Source organism: Lepidothrix coronata, unplaced genomic scaffold (assembly GCF_001604755.1).
Source record: "Lepidothrix coronata isolate B3197 unplaced genomic scaffold, Lepidothrix_coronata-1.0 Scaffold51, whole genome shotgun sequence".
Classification (NCBI taxonomy): Eukaryota; Metazoa; Chordata; class Aves; order Passeriformes; family Pipridae; genus Lepidothrix; species Lepidothrix coronata.
Window position 1 is genome coordinate 3285950 of NW_016690231.1, and position 24771 is coordinate 3310720.

Here is a 24771-nt window from a genome sequence, read left to right on the forward strand (position 1 = left end):
TTCAATCAAAATATGTATTCAAAAGACAAGCTTTAGTCATTTTTTTTACCAAGTAAAATATGTTTGACTCTGGGTTTCATTAAGAAACTACACTCTCAGAAAATAAGCATTTACTAGGGCAATGATGAAAGACATATGGAGATCTAATTTTTTTTCAGAAAACAAAATTTCAGCATTTTACTGTCATTTAAACAGCTTGCATTGCTAATTCGGTATCTTTAAATTCCTTATCCAGCACTGGAATGAAATGCTTTAAATACATGAGGAAAATTATGCATGGATTATGCTCAGTTTCCAAAAGTAACACTTTTAGAATTTGTTGAATGTGTAGTCTAGAAGATAAAGTCTATATATCACAGAAGCCCAGAATGGGTCAGGTTAGAAGGGACCAATGTGTCAACTGGTCCAACCTCTCTGCTCAAGCAGGGTCATCCCAGAGCACGTGGCACAGGATTGTGTCCAGACAGTTCTGGAATATCTTCAGTGGGGGAGACTCCACAGCCTCTCTGGGCCATCTGTTCAGTGTGTGGTCACTGCACAGTAAATAAGTTCTTCCTCAAATTCAGATGGAATTTCCTGTGCATCAGTTTGTGCCCGTTGCCTCTCGTCCCACTGCTGGGCACCCCCAAGCAAAGCCTGGTCCATCCTCTGCCCCCTCTCTGCAGACACTGACAGACATGGGTGAGGTCCCCTCTCAGTGTCTCCTCTCGAGGCTGAACAGCCCCAGCTCCCTCAGCCTTTCCTCGTCACAGAGATGCTTCAGTCCCTTCATCCCCTCTGTAGCCTCCTCTGGGGGGGCACCCATGGCACCGTTCAGACCCCTGAGCTCTCCCACATTGAGGATTCATCTCTCCTCATATACATCCACGGAATCACGGAACAGTTTGAGTTGGAAGGGTCCTCTGGGGCAGGTGACATCGCAACGTGTCCAGCTGGGGTTTGAGTATCACCAGAGCAGGAGACTCCTCGCCCTCCCTGGGCAGCCTGTTGCAGTGCTCTGCCACATCTCTGTGGCAGAATCAACAGAATCAACCAGGTCGGAAAAGACCTCTGAGGTCATCGAGTCCAACCTTTGAGCCAGCACCACCTTGTCAACTGGACCATGGCACTGAGTGCCACATCCAGTCTCTTCTTAAACACCTCCAGGGACCATGGACGGTGACTCCACCCTGGTCAGCCCACTCCAATGTCTGATCACTCTCTCTTTGAAGAACTTCTTCCAACCTAAACCTCCCCTCACACAGACTGTGCCCTCTTGTCCTACTGCTGGTTCCCTGGGAGCAGAGCCCGATCCCCATCCCGACTCCCCCTGTCAGGGAGTTGTACAGAGTGAGGTCCCCCCCGAGCCTCCTCCTCTCCAGGCTGAGCCCCCCCAGCTCCCTCAGCCGCCTCTCGCAGCACCTGTGCTCCAGTCCCCTCACCAGCCTCGTCGCCCTTCTCTGGACACGCTCCAGCCCCTCAACATCCTCCCTGAACTGAGGGCCCCACAACTGGACACGAGGTGCGGGGCTCAGCCGCACCCTCCGCCCCGCCCCGTGCCCGGTGCCCGCTCCCGCCGCGCCCGCCCGCGCCAGGCGGTGCCCGCAGGGAATGGTTGCCGCGCCCGCCCGCACGGGGCGCGGTGCCGCCTCTTCCCCGCATGCGCGGGCCGGGGCGGGGCGGGCGCAGCGCTGAGGGGGCGGTGGCGGCGGCCGGCGCGGGGCGGGCGGGGGGAACGGGGCGGCCCCGGGCACGGCGGGAGCGGCCCCAGGAACCCCAAGAGCCGCGGGGATGAAGGACCGGCTGGCGGACCTGGCAGAGGTGCGGAGAGGGCAGCGCGGGGAGGGTTTCGGGGGAGGGGGGCGCCGCAGTGGCCGCCCGAGGTAACGGGCAGGGCGGGGAGGGCTTTGCACGATCCGGCGGTCCCTGTGGGCTGGGAGGGCCCCGGCTGCCTCCGCCATCCCTTCTCCGGTTGTTTTTACAGCCCCCCGGCGGATAAACCCCGCGGTCACCTTGCCCTCGGGCCGCGGGGTGGGTTTGTCCCCCCGGGAGCTGCTCGGCCCTGGTGCGTCAGTGCAGCTCTCGGCAGCGTTTATTTTCCGCGTGTTTACAAAATGGTAGCTGGCCGTGTTTATACGCGCTTTTCCTTTCCCTTATTTGTGCTTTGGAAACAGTATCCTAAAAAAAGAAGGGAGAGTTGAGTGTGACGGGGAGGTACCGTCAGTCTGTCTGCGACAGGATATGGCCTGGGTAAAATAAAAGGATATTTGGCTTTTTTTTTTTTTTTTTTCCTTTTCCTGAAAAGAAATGGAAATGGAGAGCACACAGAAGTTCCTGTGATAGTTCCAGGACTCCACATACATGCAGAAGTTGGCGTGTGTTGAGCTGCATCTAAGGCTCGTTCACTTTAAAGAGTAACGTCATATCTTCCGGATCACAAAATACATCTTGGGAGCTCCATCTGTAGTGATGGAATTACCAGTCTCTTTGTTTTCCTCTCCCGAAAGGATGAATTAGCAGCTGAAAAGTTTTAGCGTGATTAAATTACGGTATCTCTACCAGGAATGATGTTTTGGAGTCATGCCAAAAAAAACCCAAAAGTGTCATTTCTTTCGGGTATCCTCATTCCCTTCTCCTGTTTCTAAACAGTCCAGGCTGTAGGAATGTGTGCCAAATTTCGGTAATGATGCACTGTCTATCAGATAGAGGAAGCAACAAATGGTGATCCAAATTTAGTTTTTAATTTATAATCCTAAACCTGTACACTTAATTCTGGCTGAGGGGAAGCAGTAGTGGTCTGTTATGTGAGTTTTTAATTAAAAAAATCAACTCCACACCCTGATACTCCCCCCCCATTGATATTGTTAGAAGTGTTTAAAGCAGCTGTACGTACAGGTTTTAGGCCAGCTTTAGTGTTTGACATCTGAAAACTACAGCAGCAAACTACTGCTTTAACTGCTGCAGCAAGCTGCTTTAAACACTGTGGTCAGAAATAATGTATTAACATGTATTTGCCTATTTTCTGAACTGCTTGAGTTTGATCAGTGTAGTTTCATTGTATTTTATTTGGCTAAATGAAATAGTGAAGAGTAGAGCATAGACATTGTGGTTTTCAAACAGGCCTAGGCCTGCAAAATCTTCAGGAATAACTGTGCCTTGCCTCTTTCCTTTAATATGAGGATTTCATTAGATGTTGCTTTGGTCATGCCTTCCCTGTAAGTTCCATCCACTCCATTTCCCCCAGCAGGTTGTTTAAGAGATCCCAGTGCTGAAGTCAGTCTACACTGACCTGTTTCAACTGAGCACAGCATTCCCTTTAGCAGAAATGTTAATTTAACATGTGTTAATTTAACATGTGTTTGTTTGTGCGTTCCTGATTATTTTTTTATTTTGGACAGCAAGCGAACTATTTTGTCATTCAAAGTTGTAAGTTTTTCCCAGATTTCCCCTTATAAAGAAGAGGGAGAAATGTTACCTGTCAGTGTCTGTGGTTCATTAACATGAAGTTAACGTGTTGCTATTTTTAATACGCTGTATTTAGGTAGGTAAACAGTGCTCAAGTAGTTGCTGGAGAAAGAAATTGTTGAGGACATGCAGATTATGTAGCCCTCAGATAATGTTGCTTCCTCTTGATTTCTTAGCTAGACGGAGTTTTGTAAAGTACGTGCTTTTTCAGAGGATAGCAAACATAATTGTATTTGTTCAACTTTAGGAGATTATTTTAATGTCATTTATAAATTATTCTGAGCGGGCCAAAATGAACGTCTTGCAGCTGCTTCAATTGTCATTTAATACAATTACTTAGAGAATTGATCAAATCCCAGACTGGTTTGAGTTATTTTGAGCACAAATAAGTGTAAGATTAAAAGATTCTCTCTGATCCAATACACTGTTTTCAGCAGTAGTTTATAGCAGATATTTAGGGAAGGAAAAAAAAGACTAGTACATAGCTGTGATTGCAAAATATTCTCCCTCAGTGGTTTGATGTTCACAGATAACAAGTCCATCTTGAAATGGCTTTAAAAGAACCGTAGAATCTGTGTTCACACACCCAGATGAGCACATTTAGCTTGTGTCAGGTATTAAAAACAGATGTCCTTTTAAGGGTCTGTTAATAAAACTCGTTCATACTTTTTTTGGTTTTGTTGTTAAATCCTTTAAGGCAGGGAGAAGATGTAACCCTCTGCTCATGTGTGATGTTTTAGATCTCAGGTTTGGGGTGCACTGTCCATATGGCTCAAAACTTACCACCTTGTTGGATGCTGAAGTGGATGCAGAGCTCTCCACTGAAATCCATTCTTTATGCTTGATTGGTGAATCATTTAAAAAGTTTAGGGTTTATATTCCTTTACTCTTGAGTGTTAATGAAGATATTTTACATTTAATCTTTGAAAAATGTTTATATTTGACTGTAGCTTTTTTTTAAACTAGGACCTATAACTTGAGCAGAATGCATTGATTTTTTTTCCTAAAGTATTTCTTGGACATTCACTTAGTGCCCCCAAAACTGTTTAGGAATGAGTGAAAAACAAAATCACAGGAGTTAAAATTGTTAGAACTGGGTGGTATGGAAACAGATGCAAAATGAACCTTTCCAGAAGGAGGAAAACATGACTGTGTCCTTTTTCGCCGAGTCAGCCTCTTACGTGAGACTTTGTTCAAACATGGAATTTTCTGAAGATGAGCTGTGTGCCTTCCACGTCCTAACAGTGGGAAGTGATTTATTGTAGATGGTTACCATATGATGTTTCCCTGGTTGGACAATAATGCTGCTAAATGCACGTTAATGATTGACCTGCCAAAGCTGCCTGACGGCTCTCCTGGGCCCTCTGTGAGCCCTCCTTGGCTGCTCTGATACAAAACGATTTCTGCACACGCTGATGCTGTGAGGAGAAGCTCTTGAACTCTGTAAGGTACTCCTTGGGCCTGCTTCACTGGGATAATGGGCAGTTATTATCCTTGCAGCCTGCCAGAGGAATGCACGTGATCTGCACTGAGAAAGGACTAACCTTGAATTTCAAGGGCAAGTTATAGTCACGTTTTTCAGTCGAAAGCTGTTTTTGGTTTCAAAGGTCAGTAATTATTAAGATATCTCCAGCTAGGCTTATTTCTGCAATTCTGTGAGGTATTAGAAGGGACAAAGTTTTCAGGACAGCATTTGCTTGGAGCTGAGAAGTGATACTGTCGGAATATGTGGATTCTGTCACATGTGGATTCTGTCATGGAACCGATGTTGTGGTTTAACCCCAGATGGCACCTGGAGCAGCACATGGCTGTTCCCTTGGCCTCTCCCTCGCTCATCCCACTGGGATGGGGGTCGGAATTGCAATGGGGGAAAATTCCTGGGTTGAGATAAACGCAGTTTGAAAGGTAAAAAGCTGCACACAAGCAAAGGAAAACAAGGAATTCGTTCCCCACTTCCAGTGGGCAGGAGGGTGTTCAGCCATGCCCAGGAGAGCAGGGCTCTGTCACACCTCACGGGGACTTAGGGAGACAAAATGCCAAAGGTGTGCCCCCCTTCCTTCTTCTTCCCCTGGCTTTATACACTGAGCATGAGGCCATGTGGTCTGGAATATCCCTTGGGTCACTTGGGGACAGCTGTCCTACCTGTGTCCCCTCCCAGCTTCTTGTGCCTCCCGGGCTTCACAGGTGGGATGAGGAGCAGAAAAGGCCTCAACCAGGCTCAGCTCAGCAGTAACTGAAACATCCCTGTGTCATCAACCCTGTTCCAGCACAAATCCAAAACACAGCCCATACCAGTTACTGTGAAGAAAGTTAAGTCTGTCCCAGGCAAAACCAGCACAAACAACTCCTGAGGAACTCGATCTATAGGTCTGTGAAGTTTATGGAGTTGTGTGTTCCAGCCCTTCAGTCCCAAGGTCAAGGTATGAGCTGCAAACAGACTTTATTAGATTGCTCTTGGCATTGAGTGAAACTTTTTATCAGTTTTTTGTGATACTGTTTGTACTGGGGAGGTGAAGTCTAGGGGAAGTAATATGTTTCTGCTAAACTCAGTGATAAACATGAGTCCTTGGTTGTGTGCTTGTCAAAAGAGCACATCACTTCAGTTGAAGAGTGAGCAAATAAGCTGTGTTTTAGGTAAAAGATGATTTAAGAACATAGAGAACAGAGGCTGACAAACTCATCAGGTGTCTCAAGTGCTGATGTTTGAAGTAGGTTGCCCATAAATCCTTCAACAAATTGTAGGAAGCAAATTGATCTGTCAGTGGTGTCGCTGCAACCAAATATGAAAGCGAAATACACGTGGCACTGACAGTGGGTTGGGTGATCCCGATGGAGGATCTCCAAACAGGACTTCTGAGGGAGAGTTTTGTAGCTTCCATTTGATTAGGATTCACTCAGGTGTTAAATGTTTTGATAAGATCTGATCAAACTAAAAGCTGACATGCCAGGTCTCTTAGCTGATGCTATTTTCACGATTTTTAATTTGTTATTTTTCACTCAGTAAATATAAACAGAAAGTGTTCTTTTGCACAGATAATGAAATTAAATGTCTTTAAAGCATAGCTCATTCTTAAATATTAACTTAAAACTGGTAGCTTAGTAGCAGTGCAGTCTCTAGACTGGTAAAAAGTTGAGTAACTTCATTTGGGCACAGACTTCCTTCCATACTTGTGTAAGACTGTTCATTGATTACAATCTCTAAGGACAGATAATTTGAGTTGTAGTGATCATTTCCCCAAAGTCTTTAGTGACGCACAGCACTAGGAGTGGTTCTGGAGAGCAATGACAGCTCCATTCCTGTGTTTCACTTGGGGCATTATGGTTTTCTCTTAGTATAAAACCCAGATGATTTCTGACAATCATATTGCCAGAGGGCTTTATGCACCCCCTGGATTTGCAGGAAAGGAACTGTCACAAAGTATAGTAACTTCCCTTGAAGATTTGAAGCACTCTTATATTTTGATGCATAAATCTTAATTGAGTAAAACTTCCTTTATTAGATAATAGCAGTGTTTGACGTTGGATTAAATGGCAGAATTGTCACACAAATAGTATATATCTCACCTAATTTAACAAAATCAGAACCAAAGGGCTTTTTGGGTAGTAGGATCACAGGTTAGGAGCAGAGAGTGGGTGTTACAAGATCAAAGGCAGAGGGCCTTGTTCTTAGAAAGGTGTCTTGGACATGAAAATCCCTCAGTGATACCTATCCTGTAGTTTGTTTTTTTCTAACTGATAACCCCTTGACTGTATGTTTGAGTAATATTTTGGTTCAACACAGTTCAGACAGTCTGTGCTCTACAAAGGGAGCTGGAGAAGAGAGAAGCTGGAGCTCTTAACCTTTCCCTGATGCATGTTAATTCTCTGTTTTCCTGTGACAAAAATTGACTCTCCATTACTCTTAAGATCTCTGGATTCCACTGGGCTGGCTCAGGGGTTTGGGAGCTGTGACTGTGGGAGCTGTTGGGCTGTGTGCCCTGGAGGTCTGGGAGAGCCTGTCAGCTGCTGTTCCAAGGGTTTATCAATTATGCAATGCATTTATAGTTTAGTGTAGCGTAATTATGTCTAAATTGGTGTGGAATGGCAGCCTTGAAAACACCTCAGGGCAAAAGTAGTAAGTTGGTGATGGCTTTTTGCTCTGGCTGTCATTAGATGTTTAGTTATTACATCACAAGGCAGCTCTCAGCACCTCTCTCTGTATTTCTTTCACAACTCTGTAGTGGTCAGGTGACTTTCTGTGGCCTCTCTTATTTGTTTTAGATGACAATCTGCAGCAGTGGGAGACTTTTTTGACCTTGCAGGCTACTGACAAAAATGTGTGTGCATTTGTGTAGCAATGTGGTACAAGTTGCAGTTGTTTCAGAACAGTATCTGGAGTTTTATTTCATAGATTTATTTTGTTGTCTCTTACAGTATAAAGGAAATGAAGATGGGGAGACAGTTATTATTGAAAAAGACCATTTCATGGATGACTTTTTCCAGCAGGTAAAGTTACAATTTTCACAGTGCATTGAAGATTTAATGTTTTCTCTCTATGCCTTTTCATTTCTGTAATTAGGTTTAACAATTCCCTTCTACACATACTCTCCAGTATGGTTTGTAATGGTTTGCCAAATTAAATGTTGGTTACACTCTATGTTACTTATTTCAGGGTATTTTTCTGTCTTTATTGCAGAGAAGTGTTTTTAACTCCTATTGACAAAGGAGTTTGCTAATAGAATTTTAAAATATTTTTATTAAGAATATTAGCTCTTAAGTTTATGGCCACACAGAATATATTTGCTATTAAGAATTACATTTTTTATTTAAAAGTAAGATTACAAGCTTTTTAAATATCAACATTACTGGGATTTCTGTCATGTACTTACAAATGTTGCAATGAAATAATTTATGATTTTTTTGACCAATTATTTTTTGTTTAAAAAAAATTTTGCCCTGATTTATTCTAATGTCTTCATTGCTATTTTCTCTTCCTCCAGGTTGAGGAAATTAGAAATAATATAGCAAAAATAGCACAAAATGTGGAAGAAGTGAAGAAGCAGCACAGCATTATCCTGTCAGCACCAAATCCTGAAGGAAGTGAGTAAAAATTTTTAAGATTTCATGTATGTGTGGATAGATATTCTGAAATACTGTTTGTTTGGTTTAGCTGTTTGTAGGAATAAAACTTCAGGTGTTCAGGATGCAAAAGGTAACCCTATTTAAGTAACTATGTCCATCTTTAATATTGAATTAATACTTTCATTTGCTTATTTTTACCTTTTTGAAGTCTCATTTGAAAAAAATGCATTTTCAGAATATTTGTTGCCTCATCCACACTTTTTCTAGATCAAAACTCGGTTTGATGCGGTGTCTTGAATTTGATTTTGTCTTCAGAAACTTAGAAGCTACTTACATTTCTTGTACTTGTGGAAGTGTGGAAGTTGTCCACTGAAGCTTATACTGTAGAGCTTTATTCTTTTATTCTCTTCATTCTTCAGCAGGGACAAGGTCCTGTCTCACACCACAGCCACAGTTAAGAGTTCCTCTAAGGAGCCCTAGTTTTAGAGGCTTTAACCTCAAAGCTGGAATTGAAGTTGTGCTTTCTGATCAGAAAAAGTTTAGGGAACTTGCCCAGAAACATGGAACCTTCTGTGTTCTCAACCCTTGTGAACTCAGGGCATCTGGGCAGGGCTCAGAGAAAAGGGAAGAAAAGATGCTGAGATGTTTTTCCTCAGTGTTGCAAGACTGGCTTGGCATTTATCATCTTATTTCATCTCGCTGATGAAAACTGAGCTTTGGATGTTAGTTCTTTTTTGTCCCCCTATTTTCTCTGTTTATGGATGGGTGTTTGTATTCTTACAAGTGATTTTGGGGGCTGCTTTTTGTCTTAGCAGTTGTATACAGTTAATGAATCTCAGGCTTAATAAGGGTTCATCTAAATGTTAAAAGTCCGTGGTCTCAGCTCATTTGTCAGCTTGTGTTTGTGCTAAAAATTATATATATCAATAATGCATCTGAATTGTATAGGAACATGACAGCTCTTGTAAGTAATGTGTGTTCCTGTGATTCTGGTGTCTTCAGTAAACCCAGTGACAGAGATCTAGTTAAGTTCTTCATGAATGCTCTGTACAGAATTCTTCAAAACATATAGGTCAGACATAGTACAGTTATCTTAAGTATAAAAGCAATGAATACATGATAAACAACACAATTTTTTAAAAAAGGGTGAGATGAATCTGTACTTCCACTTGTATTTAGAACTCAGTAAAATTTAATTTTTGACGAGCAAACAAATATTACCCAGAAAGTGTTAAGAGAAACTGTGGAATATTTTATCACCTGGTTTAGTTGATGAGTTAGTAATAATATTTCCCAAGTGTAAGCCTGTCACAAGAAGCAGGAACCTGATAGTATGCTGTTATAAAAATGGCATTTAAAGTACTTAAGACTATAATAAACTTCAGCTCTGCATGGTTGTTCTGAGTACAATTATGAGGTTGCAAGGTAGAGTTGAAAATGGTTGCTGACTTACTATTATCAATCATAAACAGTTTAAAAAAATTACTGCTTTTTTAAAGGAACAAAGGAAGAACTTGAAGAATTAAACGAGGAAATAAAGAAGATTGCTAACAAAATCCGGGCCAGGCTAAAGGGTGAGTTGTGAGCACAAATAAAACTGCTGTCACTTGCAGTGATTCAGGATATTAGCAGTGTTGCAAACTTAATGCATTGCAGCTGAACTTCTTCACTTTGAAAGCTGAATTATATATGCCTAAATTGTACTGTACAGCTGTTAAAAAGGAGAGTGAGAGAACAACCTCCCTGGCAGCTGATGTGCAGCCCATGGCAGTGACAGGGCCATCCTCTGTACCAGGTCTCAGCACAGCCTTGCTTGTGGAACAGGACAGAAAGCCTGCTTGCTTTCAGAAATAACCTAGAAAATTACCATGCAAAGTAATTTCTCTGTCTAGAAACGTATTCTGCAATTAAAGTGCCTTTTTTGGCGTTTTGGAATAAGATTAAGGGCAAAAAGACATTCTCCATGACATAAATGTCATAGGGAATTGCCTTAGATCACTGTATTTTATATTCAGACTAGTTAATTTTGCTGTGGGTTTCCCCTGTGAGTATGTTCTTAACTGTTTAGCAAGAGTTCTGAAATACACTGAGAGTTTCCAAGTTACTAGATTACAATTACTCTGCTTTTGTCCTCCAAGAAATACTGAGGTGAGGTGTTTATTGTTTAAAGCCCATTTTGCTACACCTTCTCAAATTTTTCCAGCATAATAGTGATGTTACTCTGTTAAGGCTGTTGAAGTAATTACTGTGTTTAAAGATCTGTACCAATGATCAAAATTATTTTAAGATTTTATATATATCACTGCCACCTCTGAAATGTTAGGCACATAGAGAATTTGTATGTGTAGAAAATAATAATAATATTTACAAAGTAATTGAGCTATGCTGTTAAATAACTGAACATGGACTCAGAGTATTCTTGTCTTGTTCTCAGCTATTGAACAAAGTTTTGAGCAGGGTGAAAATGCCAATCGGACATCAGTGGACCTCAGGATAAGGAAAACACAGGTATGAGCACTCCAGCCTAAAGAAAATAGAAGGGTTTGAGTAAACTGGAGAATAACTTTTCTGAAATCATTTCAGAATTTCCCGTTCTGTTTTGGGGGGGTGTGAACACCACTCTGAGTTGTTGTGCAGTGCTATTTGCTGTATCAAAAAAAATAAATAAATGTTTCTCTTCCACCTTTTTGAACTCCTCACACCCAGCACTCTGTGTTGGCTCACAAGTTTGTGGAGGTGATGACGGAATACAACGAGACCCAGACTCTGTTTCGAGAACGCAGCAAATGTCGGATACAGAGGCAATTAGAGATCAGTAAGTGACCTGAATATGCTTTTTAAAGAAAATAAAAATTGTATTCTTAGTACCTCCCTTGTTTCTTGTTAGAAGATGGTGCAAAGCATCATCAGCTTGGACGTCTGGGAGCACGTGAGAGAGAAGAAACGATTTTAGTGCGTGGCATAAACTCGTTGATATTACTCTTCAGAACAGCTGTAAAGAAAATAGAGAAAACTCACTAAATCGTAAAAACTATTCAAAAAGTTTATCTTTTTCCTTTGCTTCATTTATTTCCAGTGTTGCAACTTTAAATGAAGCGTTAAGAAAAGCTGCACTCTGAAACAGCAAGTGGTATTAAAAGCCATTCCAAAATTAACATGCTTCTACAGGGACACTTGTTAAATTCAGCTGGCATAAAATCAGTGCTGCTGTTATATGTGCTCTGATCATCTGTTGCCTGACTCACGTACGAATGTTGATTATTAGGATGAGTATTTAGAAAGGTTCATGACTTTCCTCTGCACTACAGAGTTCAGGTGCTCTGAACTCTTTATCTACCTTGGAAGGTGTCTAAAAATCTCTGTTTCATCTTGTACCTAAAGTTGGCCCTTTTTAATGTCTCCTGTAGGAGCAAATATGTACATTGCTGAAACAGGGAATGGAAACAGCAATTGGCAAATTATAAGAAGACTTTGCTTTTCACGTGCTTCTCAAATTGGTCATTAACCTCTAATGCTAATGGGCCCATACAGCATTTCAGTAAAGGTTATTAGGCAAGTTAAGTTGTTTTTTGCTATATGTGTGAGGGGAGGGACACTAATACCTCAGAAGATGGTTCTTTTAAGTTCAAGTTGTCATGACCCAATTAGAACCTTCAGCTTTTCTTAAGCACTAAAAATTTTAAAGCAGATTTTGCAGCATTCTTGGGTATTAACATCAGAAAGTAATGCTCAAACTGTAGCTCTCTCCTGATAAGACAGAATTATATAAGTTGGTACAGATATTCAGTTTATTTTACACTGGAAGAACAGGGATTTGATATGGAATTGTTAAAGCTGTACAATACAAATCACTTGAATGAGTTGTGTAACTCATAACACTTTCATTTGTGGTACCAGTGTGATCAACAGGATTCAGTTTGCTTAAACATGCAATAATAAATTACATGAATGGTTACTTGTACTATGAAAAGCAGAAGTGAAGGTGCACTGTGGGTTATCATCTTCTCTGTGTGGAACATGGATGGAATCCTGTGTTGGGAAAATCAAATTTACATAAAGATTTTATTGCCCACACAGTGGTGGGGTCTGAGTGTGACATGACTGAATAGGTAAATATTGAATATAAATATTCTCTAGTATCTCAAGTTCTTCCTTCTGAAGAACAGTCCACTTAAGAAGGTTCATATGTACCTTTTAAATATTTCCGATCAAACCCTTCAATTTGACAAAAAACCCCAAAACTAACTAACCAAGCAAGCAAAACCACTCCATGATCAGGAATTCTTCATGGTAGCTTTGAATCTGTGTTTGTTTTCTGACTATCACTTGATACTTTGTGGGTTTTATTCTATGCAAAATGGCCCTTGGTAATGGCTGACCACTACAACGTTTTAGCCTGCAAAATGCTCGAAACAAGAATTGTCTTTGAATTGTCATCCTTCCAGAATGGTAAAATGTTGTGTCCCACACTGAACCAGTGATGTTATGTGAAGTCCTGTTGTTTTTATCCTAGCTGGAAAGACCACCACAGATGAGGAACTGGAAGAAATGTTAGAGAGTGGTAATCCTTCCATTTTCACTTCTGATGTATGTATTTCTGCTCCAGCTATGTCTCTCTTCTATTCTACTGCTCCTGCTCTTTAGGAGTGTGTCAGCAGGTCCTTACTTGTGTCCTTATCTTTGTCCATCCTCCCAAAGATTATATCAGACTCTCAAATAACCAGGCAAGCTCTGAATGAGATCGAGTCCCGTCACAAGGATATTATGAAACTGGAATCCAGCATAAAGGAACTTCATGAAATGTTTATGGACATGGCAATGTTTGTTGAGACTCAGGTAAATGAACCAATTCAAACACCTTTACGTAAGTGGTGGCTTTTTTCCTCAGTCTTCCTCTTTGCAACGTGCAGGAGCAGTTGCTTATATTCAAATAGTGCAGACTTAGAGTGTTTTTGGCTGTGATTAGAATATAGAAAAGTTAATCACAGGAGGGGTTTTGTTTTGTTTTAAAGAAGCTTACCATCTCTGTGCTTGTAGGATATGCTTTCAATAACTGACCACAGTTAGCATATATAACATTTTCTTCAACATGCTTAATTGCAATATACTTGAATGTTTTTGTGCATGTTAAAGTAAGAACAACTCTGTCCTGGAATGTTGGCTAACACCTTGGTAATTGAGGATTCTCAGACATGGTAAAGAACTACTGTGGTAGAATAACATGTGTGTTAGCAAGCACTTAATACAGAGTACAGTTACTGCAGTGACTCATGAATGTGAAGGGCTTGACTAGTCCTTCAAGTCACCTCTTATGTTCATAAACTTTGTCGTGACATGTTTATAAATTTGTTCTGTTTGTAGTCTTTACATGCCAGTTACCCAACAAAAATATTTTTCATTTCTGCTCTTAAAATTGTTTGACTCATGCAGGAAACTGAACAGAATAATGTTAGGAAATAAACTTTCCTGAAAAAGACTATTTTTTTAATTGGTTTTTGCTCTACAAGTCCTGTGTTGCTTTGGTATTACATATACAGCCAAGAGAAATTGGTAGCAGTTTTCTTTTGAATTAGAAATGACCAAAAGTTCCTTGTGCATCATTCTTTAATGCTTTGCTGTTTACTGCTGCTGATTATTTCTTCTGATGGACAGAAACACAGGTAACAGACTTAACTGTCATTTTTCGCCAATCCTCCATTTCACTGCCAAATTTCATTCACCATAGTTAATTTGAATTTGTAATGTATTGACATCCCTCCATTCTGAGGAACTCCTGTGTGTGTGTTTCCTTGGATAACTGTTGAACCTTGTGTTAAAATAGTCAATTATCCTTCCCCGCTTCCAGACACATCAGGGATTTCCCATCTCTATTTAGTTTGGGCTGTTAAAACATACCTCACACACAAAGGTATGTTTTCAGGTGTTCAGTACTTATTCCTGCAAAAGGGAATGTGCCTGCCCTGCCCATGAATGTTCCTTGTTTGGTGAGAACTGTGAGTCCTTGCTTCTCATGCCCTTTTCCCTTTACATATCAAAGCAGAAAAAACATCACCCACTAAAATGTGCATCGTTCCCTTGCTGAAAGTAATTGTTTTTCATTAAACAAGGATCCATGGATTCCAATAATACATTTTTTTTCTTCGAAATTTCATTTTAAGGGTGAAATGATCAACAACATAGAGAAGAACGTGATGAATGCAACAGATTACGTGGAACATGCAAAAGAAGAGACAAAAAAGGCAGTTAAATATCAAAGTAAAGCACGAAGGGTATGTTGCCTTTCTTAGTTGTTCTAGTCTGTATTTTAACTTAGCACAGGATGAAGTGACCTTCAATTTTAGTTGAATTTTTGTTGCTGTATTCACTCCTTCAAGGTAGAATTAATATGTGCATTTTCCTTGTTTGCAGTTGTGCTTTTTAAAATTAGATAAGAAAATGTTGTTATGAATTAGTAAATTGCAGAAGAAGACTTAACAAAGGACTTTACAAACAAACAAACACCCCACTGCCTCAAACTGGAAGAAATCAAAACATTTCCAATGTGAACAAATTTGTCATAGCTAATATTAAAAAATTATATTACCAGTAGGGGACAGAAGCTTCTTGTACTATGAAAACAGATAAGCAATTCATGCACAGCTAAGGGTGTGTTCACAATTTTTTTCACAAAAAGTTGTCATATGTAAAAAGCCCAAAAGAAGAATTAATACTTTAAATTATTCAGATTCTAAATAAGCTTAAAAGTTTTTGAATTTTTTTGTCATTGGCAAACTTACCTGGATTTACAGGTGTAAAATCTCCATAAGTGGTTTGGTGAAGCAGGCTTTTTTAGAATCCTCTCTCTAATTATTCATTTTACAGATGAATTAGGAGGATCTTCCCTCTGGAAAGGGAGTGACATTTTACCACGACACTGAAGTTGTGGAGGATTTGAGTTCAGAGTAACGTTCAGGTGTTTTCCGTGGCACTTGTTTTGTGTCCTGGTGTCTTCCTTCCCATCAGACACCAAATAATATACTCTGAAATCAAACTAAGTAGTTTGTTTTTACATTATCAGTTCCCCTTTTGAGAAGCTGTGCAATTTTGTGAGGTTTTTTTATGGTGAGCTGGATTTGAGGGAATAGTGCATCTTTATTGATAGATATCTACACAGAGAGAACACACTTGTTATATTTACAAAAGATTGTTTAAGAAGTGTCAAAGAGCTCATTTAATGTGTTTGTAAATGGTGGTTGTACCATCTTTGACTGTCTAGACATTATCACACTAGTTTACATGTAAACACTGTTTAAAAATGTTTATTCTTATGTATGCAAGACTACACAGATAAATTTATCTCAATTTGGAAATACTGCAGGCTTTAATAAAAGTGCTTGTGGATCTAAAAACAATTTAAAAGAACTGAGAATAAATGCATGTCTGAGTGTGCTTAATATTAACAATACCTTGTTTTTTGACAGAAAATGTGGATAATTATCATTGTGTCAGTGGTGTTGGTTGCCATAATTGCTCTAATTATTGGTTTGTCTGTTGGTATTCGGTGATGGTTGGATAACCTCAGCATGCATGTCTTCCTGCCACTGTGGCAGTAAGTAACTAATCAACTAATTTTGCTCTTGTTTTCTCTGTATTGTTCTATTAACCCTTAATATCTGTGTAGTTATTGCTGGGGGGGTGGAGGGATGGAGCTGCATTGCTGGATCTTCCCTCTGTGTCCTCTAACAGCTCCATGCCCGTGGATATTGCCAACTGACATCTAGTGGTGAACTGCTCAATGCACAGAAAGTCACTGCCTGACTCAGGAACAGGAGCAGATGAGACCAAAAAGCCAACTATTGTCTCCCACTCCTTTGAGTTTCTTTTTTTTTATACTAAAAGTTCACGTTAGCAAACAATCTGCACTAAGATATGGAATGCTGGTTAACACTTGGAACTTTATCAGATGGGGTTTTCTATAGTTTTAAGCAGAGCTTTTAAAAAAAAGAAGTGTCTGCAACCAGGAAGTTGGCTATTACGCCTTCCAGAACATCCTAAAATGACTTACTTTGAAGCTGTTTATTAATACCAGACTAAATGAAACAGTGGGAAGTAACAATGTGTTCTTAAAAGGAAGTCTGCAGAGATTGCAGCTGGAATCCTAGGACAACAATGAGGCTTTTTTCAGTCTTCGGGTATTTGCTGTACTAATCTACCATTTCTTGTCAACACCTAGGCAGGCTAAGTAGAACTAACTAAGTAGCAATTAACTCTTTGCAATCCAGCTTTTTATATGTATTATCTTCCCGCTCTATACTAAGTGCTCCAAGGGGTGTCAGTTCAGACAGCTTGTCAGGAATTCAGGTTTCTGTACTAACACTCTTTTAATATCAGACTTTGAGGTTTGGTGTTATGGATTCTTCTCAGCTCTGGTTCATGGGCAGAGAACAGACTTTACTGTGTCATTGCTTTTAGTCAGAAATATCAGATCTAATGTCACATTTTGATGTGTTTACACAGGACCACCTCTTTTCTTTTTTTCCCCTTGCAGCTCTTTGAGCTGTTACCCACAGAATGTTCTTGCTGACATTGTCCTGAACTGCAGTGAGTGTGCAGGTGTAAAGGTCTGGGCAGGCTGCAAATGTTTATCCAGGGAGGGTGGCAGTGAGCAGTTTCTGTGCTTAGACTTGACCTACATCTGTTTCTGTACGTCATGGTATTTACAGAAGTTGGGCACGAGTCATAAAAATTACCCTGGGAAGCAAAATACAGACACGTTACACTCTGTCTTGTGGCTATGGTTACATGTATGTTAGAAAACAAAGACCAGCAGGAAATCCTGGCAGTGATTAATCTCTAGAAAGAAAGTCCAAACTCTCAGATTGGGTATCAGTATTACTAATTTTCTGAGGCTCTGCATTTATTTAAACAAAGTGTTTCAATCTCGACTCTCTCTCTCTTTTTCTTGCAGAAATTGATGTTCATCATTATATGTGTAACTGTCTTGCTTTTGATACTTGGAATTATCCTTGCAACAACACTGTCCTAGCAAGCACATTCCAAGAGTTATGAACCTTCAGCAACTCCAAAATACATCGTTAGTAAAACCAAACCTTGACCAGAAATGATGCCTTACACTGTTCCGTGATGATGACCTGTCACTAATGGCTCAAAATGAAAGCAAAATCACTCTTAATGTTTACTCATAAACAAAGATCAGAATGTATTAGGATGTGTACGGATTTTTATCATAAACTAGGTTTGTAAGACTGACACTTGCTCTTAATTGTTTTGAACTAGAGTAACTTAGGGTTTTTTTCATATCTCAGTGTTATAGTTTAAATAGGGAGTTGAGAGACAATTGAGTTTTTGACTGTTTTGCTTTTTTTCCTATTGCTAACATAATTCTAATCATGAATTTAGTACCTTGCTGGTGCTGCCTTTGTTAGTACTCTTGTGAACATTTTTATGAGATATAGCCTTGTCTTTATTAATTATTTAGTCACCTTAACCTATATAAGCTTTATGCTTAAATATTTTCTTCTCCAACAAGTGCTAAAATATTTTAACCTGAAAAGATTTATTTAACTGTCTGCTTAGTGCATTACACCCGAGAAGAAAAAAAAAAAAAAAAGCTTTTTTACACTTGGCAGTTTATTAATTTTTTTCTTCAAGATAAATTGCTTTAAATATTTCCTTCCTATTTAATAAAAAGTTAGTTGGAACATTTCTGGCAAACGAAGACTGCAGTGAAGCACACTGAATTTGCACTTGAGCAAAGGAAGCTGATGGATCAGTTCAGCCTTATTGTTCATATGAATATGACAAAAATTACATTATAAAGCCAAATCAAGTTTTCTTGTTTCGAGCCTTGCTAATGCTGATGTATGAACATGGCACAGGAGGATGAACTCCTTCAGAAAATCTGCAACATAATACAAACTAAGACACTGACTTGTTATGGAATGTCTGTATATATAACATATATGAAGTGTTTTAGTGTATACATGCCTGTTGTAATCCTAGCTTGCGTGACTTGAAATACTTCAAATGTACCCAAATAACTGCATTTAATGTTACAGGTTATTTTTGTATTTTTTTTTGTGTGTGTGTGTGTGTGTAAAATATTTGTAACTTGCCTTTGTGACTCCTCGTTGTTGAAGCATATCCATGTAGATATGTAGATCTAATTCTCTTACAGTGTAAATATAGGAAAGGATGATCTGTGCCTTTTTAAGCACAGTCTGAAACCACACTCGTTGATGTTTTCAAATACTCAGCTCTGATCTGAACTGCAGTGACTTGGTCCTACAAGGTTGGAATCCTTCAACTTGCATTTTATTGGAAGTGTCTGAGATCAAAGTTACTCTGTAAACTAGAATTCAGTTTGACTTCATGAAATTCAGCAAAGTTTACAATTTATATTGTATGTATGAATATTCCTGCTTTGCTGTCCAAATATACTGTGAATGTGCTGGAGTTATTCAGATGTCAAATGTTTAAAAACCAACAAAAAATGCTATTATTGGTCGTTTTGCAAGTCAGCCATAAAGAAGTCACTTGAAAAATTTGGCTTCATTAATGAACAAATTTCTTTTACCTCTAAGTCCAGAACACTCACTGATGTTTGTGAGGAAGTTTACAAGCAAAGTAAGGAAGGATTGGTTGCCTTAGTACTTGTTCTAGGTAAATATATTTTTTATTCTGTAGTTTTCTAGGTTTTTATCAGTAAATATTATTTATACAGATACACAAATTACATAGGGGGGAAAAATCAGTCCTGTTATATTGTATTTTTTGTTTTTCTTTATAATGCAGTAATTTGCCCATCAAGACCAGAAATTTGAATAGGCTACTTGTTGTACAGCTGCCTCAATGAGTTTGTTTTAAAACAAAACACAACTTTGTTTTTCACAGGAGAATGTGAAATCTTCTTGGAAGGGAGTAAATCTCTAACCTATGCACTAATAAATTCATCTAAGCGAGTATCTCCTGTCTATTTTTATATTAAGGGTTTTACTGTGACCCTTGTGAATATTCCCAGGGAGTGTTTGAATCAGGCTGGGATGTTTTTGCAGTGACATCTGTCAAACAATGGTTAAAGGCAGTGGGTTTCCTGAAACTTCTTACCAAGAAAGGTGTAGAGATGAGCTGAGTATACACAGAGGTAATGATGAAGAAAATAATGGGATTTATTAATTTAAACTCTGCCCATGGGGGAGGCGTTTTCAGAGAAATGTTGAGGTAAGAAATGCCCAGGGTTTCATTTGAGTCAGTGCTCTTTTCATACAAAAGTAAGTTGTTATAACTTCTGTAACAGTCCAACAGCAGTGAGGGTTTGCAGCAGGGTTAATACCAAAGCACTTAGAAAAACGACCTATTAATGACTATCTGTCAGTAGAAACAAAGGCAAAATGTTAGAGAATCAGCTAAAGCTGTTTCAGATTTTTGATTCTGCCTCTGTTTGCTCTGTAGTGTAAAACAGAACAGTTTTAGGCAAAGGAGGATTTGTTTAGCAAAGCACTACCTGAGTTTTAATGAATAAATTTAGAAGATAAATTTAAAAGACAAAGGGAATGAGGGAGCTGCTGCCTATGAGGAAGGATGCTTTTCTCTATAACAATTCTTTAAAAATAAATTAGAAAAAAAGTGGTTTTGAGAGAACAGTTCGAATGTGGGCTTTGGTTGTGGGGTTTTTTTAGGGAGGGGTGGATGGGATGTGAATGGGGGTTTAAAGCCTTGGGTTACCCAGTGTTAAATTTGATGTGATGTGTTCATGTGGCTCATATGCCAGCTCTGAAAATAGCCATGGCACTGTCCCTGTGCTGCAGCCTCTGCACCTGTGGGGTGGCTCAGGGGGCACTGGCAGGAGCAGACTTGGCTGCTCGGGGCCGTGGTGCCACCACAGCCACCTCTGTCACACACGTGTGAGGTCCTGCTGCCAGCACAGAGCACGTACAGGGAGCATTTTGGAGTGAAAACAGCATTTCACAAGCACTTGTAACAAGTCCTGAAGAACGAAAGTACTTTGGAATAAAGGGATTTACAAAGGGCAATAACTAGAGATGGTAAGTAATGATAAAATCCTTGTGTTTCTGTGTTGGAAGGAGCAGTGGCTGCTCTTTGCATTTCAAGCCATTTGACTGCAAATAGGGGAAAGAAGGATTTTGATGTTCAAGAGGGAACAGTTCCTAGAAAATGGCTGAGTTATGATGCAAAGAGCTGACAATATGCAGCAGACTTTGTGAGGAGGAAGAAAACAAGGATTATTTTGCATACAAAATTATATTTCCTGTATCCAGCTTTTAACGTGACACTTGGTTGGGTCAGCCCATGCCAGGTACTGTCAATTCAAAGTAAACTGAGCTGGGCAACATTAAACTGAGTTTAATGCAACTCAGTTTAGAGAGTGTAACTGGGCAGAGGTGCTGTTCGTGTAACTACATCACAGAATGAAACACCTTTGATTTTGGTTACCTTTTAGGTATAAATATTTTTGAAAGAAGCCAACAAAACACACTTTTTCTGTCATGGTGGTTCAGATAGTAGAACAGTATCTCTTAATCCTCTGTGGATGAGTGGAATTGTTTTTCTACAGGAAGTCCATCAAACAAAATAACATTTTGCTAGTCTAAAACTTCTTAAGGAAAGAACCCAGCCTTGAGAAGAATTTTTTTTCCTTGCCCTGTTGGTGGAACACATTTGTGTTCACTGAGGGATATAAATGGTTATTTTGAAGGGTATATTCTGGACTAAATGTAGAATATCTGATCATTAGACAAGGGGTAGGGGGTGACTGGCTGTGATATTTCCCAACAGGTACCCAGACAGCAGTTACTCTTTATGAGTCAGCTCAAAGCCCCTGAAATGCATCTTTGTCCAGTCAGATACTGTGAAGTAGAAGTGAAAGAATGGCAACTATTTGAAAGCCTGTCCAAGGCCTGCCTTACTCCCATTTGTAGGTCACTGTAGACTCAAACCCTCATCAGGGCTATGACAGAGCTGTTCTGTTTGGGTGTGGAATGGGAATATTAAGGCCTGTTTTGTCCAAGTCACTGAAATGACTTGTCTGAGGTCACAGAGGATCCTTGTGGCAGAGCACAGTGTGTGTGCTCAGGTGCCCTTTGCAGCTTCCAAGACACTCTTTGCCTTTGCTGTGTGCAAAGAAATACTCCTGGGAAACTCCAAAGTTCATCCATGTCATTGTTGTCCAGAAATTTAAATGAGATTGGTGTTTTCCCATCTTCCTTTTATTTGAAATAATTGTATTTTGAGATTATTTTAGCCAGAGGAATGACAACTACCTGCACTGTAAGATCTGTAAACTACTCTGCCCCAGCTGGGATTTTTTTCAGAGCTGTCTGGCAGTGTTGGATTGCACAGTTCTGATCTAGAGCGTGGTACAGTAGTAGATGTCAATCAGTGAAGGCAGTTCTAAAATCTCAGGTTTCAAGGTTCTTTACAGGAATTCACATCACCATTGTGGCAAATGTTGCTTGTACTTCATAGACGTGGGAAATGATTCAGGGAAGAAAGTTCAACTGAAAGAACTGGCACTGACAGTTCAATTTTCTGCACGTTTTCTTTCACTGTTAAAACTTTGGAGCATGTATTGCACGTAGACTAACTTTGCAGTCAGGAGTTACACCCACTGCTGTAAATGAGGTCTAAATTTGGTTCCTCATTAAAAGTGACAATAACTCCCACAGAAGAAGAGAAACTGCTGTTGCAGCTTTGCACTCCAGCAGCTGAAGCAGCCTGGGAGTGAGAGATGCCCTGTCCTGTGGGAACACAGGGATGCAGGAGGGAGGTTTTTCTCATTAGTTGTAATCCTCCATCAGTGACGCAGTCAGAAGTTACCAACCCCTTTGCTATTGGTCCCATTCATTCTGAGGTCTGCAGTAATGTTATTTCCATCACAGTTCATCTTCTGAACAATTTGGTTTCATCATCTTAATCAGCATTTCTCCCTGCAGAGGCTTTCATGAGGGTTTTCCAGTAGTATTTCGCACACACCTCCAGGAATTTGGCCACAATGGAGGTGTTGTGTGTTGGCCAGAATATCCACTGACTTGGCAGGTTGATTTGTGTTCTGTCCCTGTTCCAGAACAGCTGGTCAGGAGAGGTTGTGGCCTTTAAAAACATGGCTAAACCCTGGCTTGTTTTTAATTTATCGCTAGGTTTTATGTTGAGAAAGTGGAAAGCAAATCCTTTGAATGCTGGCAATGGGGTAGACAAAAGCATTTTGTTTAGAGGTGGAAAGGCTCTCAGAAAACACAGTTAATTCCACTTTTATTCTTCCAGGTCATTCCCTGGGATTTCTGATTTAAGCACAGCTACCCATCTGGCCCCGAGTCCAGGGAAAAGATCTGATACCTGAAGCGTGTTTAGCGAGAGCAACTAAGCTCCAGTCCCCTCTGGAAAATCAACTTAAAGCTTGAGAGAACATCTCATTCCCAACAGCTGCTGAGACAGAAGCAGGTCTCTTGCCTCATTGCTCTGAGTGCTGAGAGCTTTCTCCTAAAGGGGAAACTCTGGGGAGTAGTTTGGAGAATGGTACTCTGGGAACTGCTGGGTGCTGCAGCAAGGCCTGCCTGGGGTAGGTGCCACAGTGCAGCTTCTTTTCTAACAGCCTGTTCTCCTAAACCATCACGGGCAGGGGCACAGGTACATCACCAGAACATCCCTGTGCAGCCACGAGTGGGAAGGGGCTGCTGGCAGGACTTATTGATCCATGGGAAGAACTGCAAGTTTGGAAAGAGATGAGTTGAAATTTTAGGGAAATCTGAATCTTCCACGTTTACAGCAAATATCGTAGCACCTTTGACATCTGCTGAAGCAAGATGTGACCTTACTAGTGGAGTGAGTTTACTTTAAGAAAAAGCACAACACAAGCACAAAAACCTCCAAAAATATTCATTTCCACAAAACATGTCTCAGTTCTCTCCAGAGTCTGTGGTTGCTGCTGATCCCCCTTTTCAAAATTTCAGTAATCACCTTAATTCCCTTTGCAGAGTTTCAAATGTTGCTGCTCTGTCTGCTGTGCCCCTTCTGTCTCAGGGATGGGCTGATTGCTGACTCGCTCTGCACATTTACTCTTTTCCTCTTGCCACTTCATTTCTTTAACAGACTTTAATAGACTTTTAAAATACCATGACTGGTAAGGCTCAGCCTTCTGCAGTGCTTCAGATTGACCTGGGAGCTGACCAGGGAAATATTTGTCTTTTTTTATGCCATTACTTTAATTACTGGAAGTACTGACAGAACGGTGTTGAAAAAAAAGACTCCCTTTTCCAAATGCAGGCATTCTCAGCTATTGAGCCATCTAAGTGTGGATCTCAGATTTTCTGCCCACTTCTTATCTTGGTCTCTGGCTTTCCTTTTGTTCAGGCTGTGGTTTTAGAGACATAGTTTATTTGTTATTGAATCTACCTCATGGTATTTGTAGTGAAGAAAAATGGCAGTTTAGGTAAGGCCAGACATCCATGATAGAGACTAATCTTGGTTCTATCCACACTGCTGTGAACCATCTTTAAATGGATAAATACAGCTGCTAGCAAAGGAATCTTAACTGCATGGGAAAGCAATCTGAAGAAAGAAATGCATACATTAAAAAATCTAAACAAACTGCTTTTAACCATCTGAAAATTGCAAAAAAACCAGTTTCAAAACATCCTGGGTTTAAATCAGTTCATATAACAAACACACATTACATTTCCAGCTCACATCCTTGCTCTGCTTTTGATTTTCCCTTTTGGCAATTTATTCAGAGTAGAGATAGTGGGTAGAATCTCAGAGGAGAATAAAAACCAGTGTTTTGAGAACTAATGAAGTAATTATCTAAAGCATTATTTACAATGATTATTTAGAAGATAATGAGACCCTTTAATTATGTTTGTTCTGCATAGCTGGCCGTTCAATAATTCAGGGTGTTGCCGTACAACTTCCTCTATATTTACTTTGCACATTTTTGTTTAGAAAAACATCACATTTTTGTGCTGTCTGTAAAGCACAAATCTGGGCCCTCTTCTGGGTATCGTTTGTTACCCAAGAACCTGCTCACTTCAGTTGGAGTAGTAGGGTTTTAGGTTTAGGCCTCTTCAATGTGGTGGGGAACAAAATAAATTATGGGTGAAATAAAGCTTCACTTTGAAAGGCTGTTATGGCTTTATTCCTATAAAAGCACTATTAGAGTATTTACATACATGCACTAGTCCACTAATGTTTCTGTTGGCATTTATCTTACTGGAGGTGAAGCTTGACCTGCAGTTCATTTCCATTTGGGAGTCA

General features: G+C 40.0%; 1 protein-coding gene across 3 annotated transcripts; it reads left to right on the plus strand.

The window, feature by feature from the left end:
* Window positions 1–1697: 1697 nt before the first annotated feature.
* STX2 (syntaxin 2) lies at window positions 1698–19467 on the plus strand. 3 transcript variants are annotated; one of them, XM_017815597.1, is made up of 11 exons: window positions 1698–1800; window positions 7858–7929; window positions 8424–8523; window positions 10005–10079; window positions 10940–11013; window positions 11212–11320; window positions 13019–13092; window positions 13204–13341; window positions 14664–14774; window positions 15966–16093; window positions 17453–19467. In XM_017815597.1, the coding sequence occupies exons 1-10, from the start codon at window positions 1771–1773 to the stop codon at window positions 16047–16049; spliced, it is 867 nt and encodes a 288-aa protein (XP_017671086.1). In that variant the 5' UTR covers window positions 1698–1770; the 3' UTR covers window positions 16050–16093; window positions 17453–19467. The 3 variants fall into 3 exon arrangements, with proteins under 3 accessions (XP_017671086.1, XP_017671088.1, XP_017671087.1); XM_017815599.1 differs by having other exon boundaries at window positions 15966–16026; XM_017815598.1 differs by lacking the exon at window positions 15966–16093.
* Window positions 19468–24771: the final 5304 nt, after the last annotated feature.